The sequence below is a fragment of the Pungitius pungitius genome, chromosome 19, assembly GCF_949316345.1.
Source record: "Pungitius pungitius chromosome 19, fPunPun2.1, whole genome shotgun sequence".
Classification (NCBI taxonomy): Eukaryota; Metazoa; Chordata; class Actinopteri; order Perciformes; family Gasterosteidae; genus Pungitius; species Pungitius pungitius.
Genome location: NC_084918.1, coordinates 2,230,343 through 2,241,585, shown reverse-complemented (window position 1 = coordinate 2,241,585; position 11,243 = coordinate 2,230,343). Strand labels below are relative to the sequence as shown.

Here is an 11,243-nt window from a genome sequence, read left to right as displayed (position 1 = left end):
GCGCGCTGGACAGGAGGGGAGGATAAACATCTTTTGGTCTGAATGCGTCTTATGATCTCCGTCATCACCGGGTCGGTCCCCCCCGGCTCCCTTTTTCTCGGGTACGTACAGGCGGGCTTCGGGTTAGTGCAACCGCCGTGCGTCTTCTCTGCAACCTGTCCGAGTGCACACACAGAAGTGCTCCGATAATTAGCCCCATTCTGGGAGGAGACCCGGCGAGACCACTCTGGCTCTGCGTTTTTTTGTTCTTATTCTGTTGCGCACAGAGCCATGCAGCTCGCGGAGGGCTGAACACAACGCACCAGCGGCGGTTAACCGTAAAGTAGGCTCTCGGTACGCTCCGTGTGTAGCCGCAGAGCGGTGTGGTGGTGGTGGTGGTGGTGGGGGGGCGGGGGGCCGCTGGCTCATTTAGCCGCCTTCCGTTCTTTGCGCTACTCCAGCGGATGAGCCAACCCCGAGGAAAGGGGCGCCCTTGTGACCGGAGGAGGGTTGGATTCTCCCCGGCTGGTGACCTCCTGCTCCGGGGGACAAATCCTCCCCCCAGCTGGCGTCACCTCTCCTCCGGCAGACCGAGGGCGACGGAGCCCACCGATGCGTCCGGCAGCCCCTGATGCTCGCCAGTGCTCCGGGGCTTTCCGGTCGGTGGGAGAGGCTCGAGCCGCGGCCGCGCGCTAGGATGCTGCGCCAGGTGTTGCACGCAGGCCTGAGGACCTCGTTCCACGCGCTCGGTCGGTTCGTGGCGAGCCACCCGGTGTTCTTCGCGTCGGCGCCCGTGCTCCTCTCCATCCTGCTGGGGGCCAGCTTCAGCCGGTACCGCGTGGAGGAGGACGTGGGGAGCCTGCTCGCCCCGAAGCACAGCCTGGCCAAGATAGAGGGCAACCTGGTGGACAGCCTGTTCCCCGTGAACCGCTCCAAGCACGCGCTCTACTCCGACCTGCAGACGCCGGGCCGCTACGGGCGCGTGATCGTCACCACCCGAAAGGGGAGCGTGCTGGACCCGGTTCACCTGGACACCGTCCTAAAGGTAAGTCCGGGTCCACTTCCGCTTCAATGCGCGCCCTGACCAACAATTAAAGGAACAAAGTAGAACAGTGTTTCCCCTAGGTTTACAACTTTAGAAGGGGGCGGGGGGGTCTCTGCCCCGCCACATGGACTGGCGACCTATTGCTGTCAGTGTGGAACTGCCGTGCGTGGAAAGAACAACAAACATTTACATTTTTAATTTTAAGGGAGTCATTTCCCTGTTATAGGCGAAAACACTGTAGAGTGAATAATGTTCTGAATATGGAATATGTTTCAGCATAAATTCTTGTAACAGGCATCATTTAAACATTTCCATCAGAGCATCTTTATCACAATCAGTGATTAAGCACTCAAAAGCCGGGGAAGCTGCTGCAGGCTACTGCCAACTAAAAATCAATGCATACACCAAAAAGGTGGAATATTTGACAATTTAGCATCTGCACTATTTAAATCTCAGTAAAGAAGGATGCAATCTCCCCCACAAAGTCCCACTCTGAGAATGAATCAATTACAGACCCATTCAGAAATGTACACAGCGGTAAGGACGGGCGTCTGCAGGCCGGAGAGCGCACACACACACGCAGGCCGTCTTGCTCCTCCTCGTTCTCTGTGATTGATGGGCTTTAAACACAGCAACACAGTCCCACCTCGAATAACTCCCAACAACCTTAATGGTTATGAAGCCGAGCGTTTTAATTACAAAGTGGGGTTAGCTGCAGCTCGGAGGCCTCTGCCTCTGCATTAGTTTTTCCTAATGGATTTATGAGCGTTAGTATGACACCCCCGGAGCAATCATCCAAAGCATTTCATGGAGTTATGTGGATGTAATCAGAGCTTTCAGACTAATACACACATTTGTGTTGAGGAAACCTGTGTTTGCGTGCCCTCCGTCCATTGTGTGTAACGCGGTGGCACATGTGGTTTACTGCGACCCAGTTTACACGTACCATGGAGGACTGCCACAGCTGAGAGACTAGTTTAGGGCTTTGCATCATTTACTGCCAACAGGCAGAAAGAGAGAGAATCACAAGTTGGTGCGTACAAGACAAGGAAATAGTTACATAATCGTATCATCTGGGAGGTTCAAGATGTATTCCTCCTCAGCTCGTTTCCTAGTGCATCGGATTGTGAGCTCCTACGTTTCCCAAAATGCCAGTGCTGCGAGGAGCTGGTGGGGGGGGGTCTGAACTTGTTGCATGAGACGGAAACAGCAGCGAGAAACAAGGAACTAGTCAGGATCCCCACTTTGAGCAACAGTAACCGACCGTAGTGAAGTGTGGTCGGTCTGAGCGATTAATCACTGGCCGTGCGGCATCGTGGATCCGAACACGCTTCCCGCTCTTTGAAACACGTTCAGTCAGCTGATTGTTAAGTTTAAAAATAAAAATAAAAGTGAAACCTCCTCTTAGTGAGGGAAAAACCTCGGCGGGGTCCCGTCAGGCGAGAGTCACAGGATGCATCTTCTGCCTGACTTTTCATCTTCATCGACAGGTTAAACTGTTCAATTGTCCATTAAAACTTTATCAGCGATGGTTTCAAACATCAGCAGGTTCATTTTGTCGTTATGAGCATGTTAGCGTGCTGGCTCATGTTGTTGGAGCTCATGTTGTTTTTCTTCAACCATTTGAAAAACTGAAATCTTAATTATCTAAGAAGAACGTTAAGATGAAGATACAATCCGTGTTGAAAATAAATAATATATATATATATATATATTATATATCGTCAACATCAATCAAGTATAATTATTTTATTGTATTAATCTGACGGGAGCTTTGAGGTCATACCACGACATATTTTTATTTTTTGGCAGTAAAAAGCAACAACAAACTGAATGAGCTATTGATCAAATTACCAGCAGGTCTGTGCATTGAATGAACTACAAATCATTCATCATGACACATTCCTACACACACACACACACACACACACACACACACACACACCCTCCCTCCCTCTCTGGAGTCAATGCAGCACTCTGAGGTGGGAGACGCCTCTGCCCATGTTTCGCTGTGGCGGAGACCCGGCATCAGGCCTGTTGCTTAGCAACCATCTCTGTGGATGCTGGCACTGTTGTCCTTTCGCCATAGAAACGGAGGAGGATTCTGAGACTACCATTATTTCTGTGAGGAGAAAGGCACACGCATCTCCCGCCTGTCTCCCTTTTGCATTCACACGGACACACACACACACGCTGAGTTTTGTCTCTTCTGCGCACGACAAATACTTTGACGGGACTTTTTTGCCAGAGTTCATTCAAAACGTCTTCCCTCGTGTGGGTGTTTTGCGTGTGCGTGCGTGTGTGTGTGTGTGTGTGTTTTCTCCGCTCGCAGCTCCACAAGCGGATCTACCAGATGCAGGTGACGGTCCCGGCCACCGGTGTCAACAGCTTCAACTACTCCTTCTCCTACCTCTGTCTCCCCGACGACAAGAACGTCTGCATCATCGACGACATCATCCGCGCCATGGAGGAGATCCAGTCGGCGCGCACCTCCAACAGCTCGGCCCCGCCCCTGCGCTACCCCATCACGGAGCTGGCGGACGGACGGCAGGCGTACATCGGCCACCAGCTGGGCGGCGTGCAGGGCTGGGCGCCCAACGGGGGCGGCGCGAGGTCAGGGGGCCGCGGGGGCCAGGGGCGAGGGTGTGCGGTCCGCCCGGGCCCTGCAGCTCACCTACTACCTCCAGGCCCGCGGCGGCCTGATGGACCGGGTGGCCAGCCAGTGGGAAAAGGCCTTCTGCGCCGAGCTACAGCGCTTTGCGGCGTCGCACCCCAAACTGGGGCTGTACCCTTCCACTTCCTCTTCCCTGAGGACGGACTTCCAGTTCTCCTCGGTGCTGGCGCACCGGCCCCCTGTTGGCCAGCCTGGGGGCGTGCGGCGTGCTGGTCGTCCTGTGCTGCTCCATGAGGGACTGCGTGAGGTCCAAGCCCTGGTTGGGACTCCTGGCTCTGCTGTCGATCACGCTGTCCGGCCTCACTGCTGCCGGGATACTCAACCTGACCGGCGCCACCTACAACTCGACGTACCTGGGCATCCCCTTCGTCATGCTCGGTGGGTTTAAGGCAACGTTTGAGGGGTTGAATTGAAAAATACATGTTCAGGGGATCATTTGGTATGTTGAGTCTTTATTACTCCTTTTGTCCATGTCTTCATCTTCCATTTGTCTGCAACACGGTTGCTCAGTTGAGGATTTTTTTTTAAGCAGTTATGGCTGGTGACCACACGGAAATCTGAGCATAAAATGAAGAGCAGTTCAGAGCCCAGATAAATCAAAGACAAGTCAACACATGGCAGGTGTGAGCCACGGTGAAGATTATCCGTGCTTTTTCCATCCCAGACTGCTGGTGTTCACAGTCTGCTTCCTCGGTACCTGTGATGGTTTTTTTTTTTTCAGGTGCCAGCCTCAGGCGGCACGCCGTGTCAATGTAGACTGATCTTTTAAAATGACTGACAAGTGAGCCGTGGCAGAAACTTCATACGGGTCTAGCAAAAGTTGTCAAGGGGCTGGAACCCCCCCCCCCCCCCCCCCCCCGACGGTTTCACTCTAGTTTACATTGAGAGGTATCCAAATGAAGTTCTAGATGACTCTAATAAAGGGCCGCGTGTGCATAATGTCCATCAAAGATCATTTCTGAAACCAACACTCCGTTTGTGGGAGCCCGGCCCACTTCTAGACACATCATCCAAACCGCTATCCGACCTTCGCGGCGGCGTCGCAGACTGGACGCGACGGCGTTGAGCTCATGAGACGCCGTAGCAGCCTCTCTCTCTCTCTCTCTCTCTCTCTCTTCGGATCCCAAATCAGGGTCTCGCATCATTTCGCCGTGAGGCCATATGAGGCAATGGATTGCTGTGGCACCAAAAAAAAGGCAGCCAAGTGTGACTCAATGGATGAATCACAGCAGATGCGCACAATTTAATAAAGAAACCGTATTAAACTTGGATCGAATGAATGCACCACTTAATAAGGTGAATATAAATTCAGCGAAATCAGAGTGCAACAAACGAGAAGCCGAGACCATCCGTGTGAAGCTTCGTCTTCAGCGCATTGATGGCCCGCGCTGGAGGACGTGACCACGACACATGTAGTCTATACCATAATGACTCTGAGGCGTGGAGGAGGAAAGGCTGCTGTTAGGCTTAAAATAACCACAGCGAGAACAGAGGAGACGGGGGAATAGAGACCGAGGGGGGGGGGGGGGAGGGGGCTCGATGAAATATCACATCGAACCAAGGGCTTGAGATGGAGATTCTCTGAGCAGAAAATGAAGTTAAACGTCTGTTAGAAGGATGGACGGAAGGCAGGGAGGGGTTTTCCGGACCCAAGTGGGCAGACTGAAGGAGGTGGGAGGATGCGATCGGGCTGTAAGGAAAGAGGGAGATTTATGTCAGCGATCTGCATCTCCCCCCCATTAAAGTCAGACAGAAGAAATGTTTTCTTATTCACCTTCAAAGGTGAGACTAAAACCAAACAAGACCATTTATAAAAGAGAGAGAGGGAGAATAGATGAATCACAATCAGTATTTTGCTCACTTTAAAGTTATTTTTACTTTGTTAAATAGAGAAACAGCTTATTTAAAACTAAGAAAAAAAATTCACACAATGAATCGAAGATGACGATCTTGAAAGAAATATTCTGTTTTGGTATTTGCCATCGTTATCAAACCAGCATTGAAAAACTGTCCCCGGATCAGGTTTGCATATCTTAAATGTAACAGTAACCTGAAGGTTGGGACAGAAGGACACACACTTCTCTAACGGCTCATTTCTCGTGCACTTTAGGCCGTCTGAAGCTCTGGTGAATATCTAAATCCTCGAGCTGCTCGTTTCTCTTCAGTGTGTCCACCTCTTCCACTGCCATTGGCCGTGTAATTCCCTTCTTCCGAAAACACACACACAGTTACACACACACTACGCACACAGTTACACACGCACACTCTCGGGTCTGCACACTTTCTCAGTCGCACCCACGCCTAAAGTGGCGGCATGTTTCGCCTCTGCTAAGGTGCTAAGTGTTTCGCCTTGGTGAGGTCAATGGAAGACGGGGGGGGGGGGGGGGGATGCGTGTGCTACTGGTGACTCATGGATACCATGGCAACCACGCTAGAGGAAACCATTAAAAAGCGTGTGTGCACGTTTAGAAACGTGTACGTGGAAGCGTGCGTTTGAATCCCCTCAAACGGAACAATTTAATTCAGAACTCTTTTGCATGTGTTAATAGCTTTGCATTCCTTGTTTGAACTTGTTCTACTTAAAATATTTATCATCTGTATCGACCTGGATTTTGAAACTCAAATCGCATCGCCACTGTGTCTTGCGTCTTTCACTGTCACTGTTTCCAGTTCAGACGGGATGGAGGATGTGATTGCGCCTCCTTATGCAGCGTTGTGATTTCTTGAAAAATTAATAAATTGAAGAGTGCAAGAGAAACGTTATCGAGGAGATGGCTTGCAGTCGAATCCAAAGACGTTGGGTTGTAAAACCGAATCAATGAGCTTAAAGGAGTTTATAATCTCCTCGGTGCTCGAGGAAATAATGATCGTAGATTCATCCACAACAGCCACGCGTTTTTTTTTTCTAGCCAATTGTTCAGTTCTTGTTATACAAGTCATCCCTAATTAAAAAGGTCACAGAGAGGACCCCCGCCATATCAAACTATTGATTTAACTCCGCTTCCTTTCCTGTTGGTTTTTTTCCGTAAGGTCACGGACTCTTCGGCTCCTTCGAGATGCTGTCGTCATGGAGACGGACCCGGGAGGACCAGCATGTGAAGGAGCGCGTGGCGAGCGTCTTCGAGGACGTCATGCTGCGGCTCTCGGGCTCCACCATGCTCCACCTGATGACCCTTGGCCTGGCCGCCTCGCCGCTCACCAACATGGAGGCCGTCCGCCTCTTCTGCCGCACCGCCGCCCTGGCCGTCACCATCAGCTATGTTTACATGTTGTCCTTCTACAGCTCCTGCCTGGTGTTCACCGGATACCTGGAGACCGGGTACAGACACGGCTGCTTCTGCCGGCGGGTCCCCAAACCGGACCGGCTGGACTCCAAGCCGGCCTGGTACCGGTGCCTCATGTACACTCGCTACCAGGACGAGGCGCCCGCGACCAACCCGCCGCCGCCGCACGGGGTCGATCCCGCCCACGCAGCGAACTCCAGCCTGGCGAACACGCACGCGGCGAACCACTCGGCGGCGGATGGACTCGTCGCCAACTCCGCACACGCTCATCCTCATCCTCATCCCCATCCCCATCCTCATCCTCACCCACACCCGCTCACGCATTCCACAGCGAACATGGACCCCAATCCTCAGGACTCTCACCTGCTGCTGGGGTGTGTGAGGCGTTGCTATGGCGACTGGATCACCAACACCTATGTGAAACCCTTTGTGGTTCTGCTGTATCTGGTTTACATCTCGTTTGGATTGATGGGCTTCCTGCAGGTGAGCCATCAAGGCAACAAACAAAAACACCAAACACTGTCCTTTTGTTAAAAGCCAACTGCTTTATTGGGACCGCTTTGGTTTAGCGTTGAACTGCGGTAGAAGGATAGTGCGCCGTAATTTTCATTTAACGTGACCACGTTTTATGGGGCCGTGGATTATTAACTGGAAAACAAACATGAGTCCGCGTGAAACCTTCAGAATAAAAGCTTAATGACTTTACATAAACAGTATACTACAGCATTTTGCATTTATTAAGTCAGTGTTTTAATTTATTTTTGTTTCAAATTTCAACCACGCCGGTGAATTGAGGTGAATTTCAATTACCGTTTAAAATGACCATGTTTAAATCAAGAAACGTAATTTTTGTACGTAATTCATACGCAAGCCCTCAACCGTTTGCAAATAGTGAGATGTGGGGGAAATTGATTGGAAATGAGCATTAGACTGCATAAACTTGACATGGATTTTGTTTACTGTTTAGTAAATCAGGGGGGCATGTTAGGAATTATTAATTTATTCTTTTTGAGGGATAGTTCCATGTGAAAAAGAGACGCCAGTGCAAACTCGTACTCTTTAACAAATGGACATATAACTAAAGTCCCCTTTAGCAAAATGTGTTTCTGTAACCAACAGGTGAACCAGGGCTCAGACCCCAGTGCACTGGTTGCCATGGACACCGCGACAGTATTGTACACCCGCGCCCAGCAGCGCTACTTCAGCTCGTACTCCCCAGTCATTGGATTTTACATCTACGAAAGCGCCCCCTACTGGAACGCCTCGGTGCAGAGGGACCTGCTGGAGTACGCCAAGGGCTTCCAGCGAATCAGCTGGCTGGAAGCGTACCTGAACTACCTGACGGATCGCAACCAGTCCACCAGCCAGCCGCGGGAAAACTTCACCAACACGCTGCGCCACGCCTTCCTCCGCGAGCCGCAGTTCGCCCACTTCGCCGACGACATCATCTTCGCGGAGCGCGGCCAGGGCGAGGAGCCCGACGTGGCGGCGTCCCGCATCTTCCTGGTGGCCAAGACGACGGAGAACAAGCGCGAGGAGATGTCGGTGCTGCTGGACACGCTGCGCCGCCTGTCGCTGACCTCCCGCGTCCGCTTCCTGATCTTCAACCCCTCCTTCGTGTACCTGGACCGCTACGCCGCGGCGGTCAGCTCCCCCCTCAGACACTCCCTGCTGGCGGTGCTCTTCCTGCTGGGCCTGTCCTCGCTGGCCGTGGTGGAGCCGCTGGTGTCCGTGTGGCTGGGCCTCACGGTGCTCTCGGTCCAGTTCGGGGTGCTGGGCTTCATGACGCTGTGGGGCGTGGAGTTGGACTGCATGTCGGTGATGTGCCTGATCTCGGCCCTGGGCCACTCGGCGGACTGCAGCGGCCCGCTCCTCTGCGGCTTCTCCTCGGGCCGCGGCGACAGCCGGACTCGCTGGGTGAGGGTGGCGCTGGAGAGGCACGGCGTGCCCTCCCTGCAGACGCTAATCTGCTACGGCGCCGCCCTGGCGCCCGTCGGCGCCGTGCGCTCCAACCTCACACACACACTGTTCCGCTGCCTCGCCCTCACGGCCGGCTGCTCGGCCCTGCACACGCTGGCGTTCCTGCCCACCCTCCTCACCTTCCTGCCGCCCTCCAAGAGCCGGGGGCAGCCGCCCGACGGCGAGGCGCAGAGACAGGAGGTGGAGTGCGTTGAAATGAACGACAGCACGCGGGTGGTGGACCAGATCACCACTGTCTGAGCGCGTGGCGGCGGCGGTGGGGGTGATGTTGTTGTTGTTTTTCTTTTATTAGTTTCCCCCCCCCCCCCCCCCCCCTTTGTTGCCATGGTGACTGTGGGTTGAGAGTTGGTTCACTGTAGTCTGGGCAACCGCTCCGCAGCTGCGGGCAGGAATGCCGAAAAAGGGAGGGGTGGAAGGAGAGAGTCACTGGGGGGGAGGTGGGGGGGAGCGAAAAAATGCAGGTGGAGGGTTCAAGAGGAATGATTAAAAGGAGAGAGGGAGGTTAGCGAAGACAAAAGACAAACACTGGTTTCCAGTGCAGCGTATCCATGGTTACCTGCTTGTTGCTAGTGCTGCGTGGCATGCGGATGAGCTCTTCCCCCCCCCCCAAAAAAAACAGCCGACCAGAAGTTGAGGATCATCGCAGAGAAAAGTGCCACATTTTTTTTCTTCCCACCCGTCCCCGAAAGTTGCATTAGATCTGAACACACTGTTTTGCTACTACTTTCCGTTCACCACATCACAAGTTGCACAAACACAGCTACAATGACACGAAGCGATCATCTGTACGACTCGAGTGTTTCTACCTTCATTGCCGGACAAATAAAAGTTGAATCAAGAAAACCTGTTTGTAAGTGGTCTGGCTTTTGACGCAGGTCTTTTTAGCGACGTGGCAGGTGGACACACAAACTAAAATGTGCCTTTTAGTTTGGAGCGTAAATACCACGGGGCCCCGGTAAAATTGCGTTTCAACCGCTCAAGCACTCGCAGCACACCAGAGGAAAGAACGGGGGTTGGATAATAATGACTTTGGCCTTTTTCGGGAATGTCTTTGAAGGTAGAAGATGCCACAGCCAATACGAATATAACACAAGAGTGAGACAAGAGAGCTCGATTCTATCCAACCGCCACCACATTCACATCATCTATGTGACCATAGATTCATCATGTGTGCTGCGTAACATTAGTGCACGTAGCAGTGCAGCGGGTGTCCAGTTCAGCCAATTAAGTCAGTGATTAAATGCTTCAACTCCCATGTATTGCTGCTGATTAAAGAAAAGGGTGAGCCCCACATTTTTGGGTTTTATTTTCTTATTTAGTCGCAAAAATTAAAAAAATTGCAAGCAAATTGAATTCTTGGTGTTTTCATCTTTTTTTTTTTTTTTTCTTCTGTAAAACGAAATGTGCGTGCTTTTTAAATGTTACAACCCATAACCCCCCCCCCCCCCCCCCTCCCCCCCACGGCATTCATCATCCATCCATCAACCTGCAACGTAAGGCCACACAGGGGGGCTGTGCTCACTTCAGCTTTCGTTCCCACTTCTTTCAACAGACAAACAAAAATAGTCCCAATTAAATGCCCTGACAGTGAGTGCTGGAGCCTTTTTACCTAAATCCCCCCCCCCCCCCCCCCCAACGCTCACGATCAATGATTCCAAAGACCCGAGTCCTCAATATCTCCGTGCTTCCCCGCTAACGATGCTGGCGTTATTGGCAGGGTTAACCGGGCGCTCTTGGATAAGCACTCTGTGGACGCGACTCTTGGCCTCACCGCACACCCGCTCACCCCCCCCCCCCCCGAGTGTTGATCAGGCCTCTGCTACGTGTGACAAATCCTCAAAGTTACAATAACACAATAAGCCCATCACTGTTGCATGCACACAAACGCCGGTTGTGTTTCACTGTCAACGTCCAGTCAAAAAGCGATTCATAACGTGGCCCTGCAAGCTGACCCCCCCCCTACCCCCCCCCTCCCTCCCCGCCTCCTCTTCATCACCGCGTAGATCGCTTTGTGCTCGTCCTCCCCGGTGAAGGCACAGGCTCCTTTTTTTTTTTACTCTTTCATTCCTTGATTCGTCTCGGGGGCGTCGAAGGTCTCTCTTTGTGTGTGTGTGTGTGTGTGGGGGGGGGGGGAGTGCTTCCTATTGTTAAACCTGGGCGCCTCGCTGACACCCGCCTGAATGGAGGCATTGTCCAGGCTCGCCCCCGGCGGGCCGTCAGCGAGACGGCGGCGAGAACCTTTCCCCCCCCAGCCCCCCCCGCCCGGCTCCCCGAGAGCACG

At 52.6% G+C, this 11,243-nt stretch overlaps 1 protein-coding gene across 1 annotated transcript; it reads left to right on the top strand.

The window, feature by feature from the left end:
- The first annotated feature begins 397 nt into the window (after positions 1-397).
- On the top strand, positions 398-9,266 carry ptchd1 (patched domain containing 1). The gene is given in 6 exon segments (XM_037456449.2): positions 398-1,024; positions 3,357-3,617; positions 3,619-3,873; positions 3,875-4,076; positions 6,729-7,465; positions 8,102-9,266. Coding segments are annotated over 6 exon segments (2,970 nt in total). The 5' UTR covers positions 398-610; the 3' UTR covers positions 9,203-9,266.
- Positions 9,267-11,243: the final 1,977 nt, after the last annotated feature.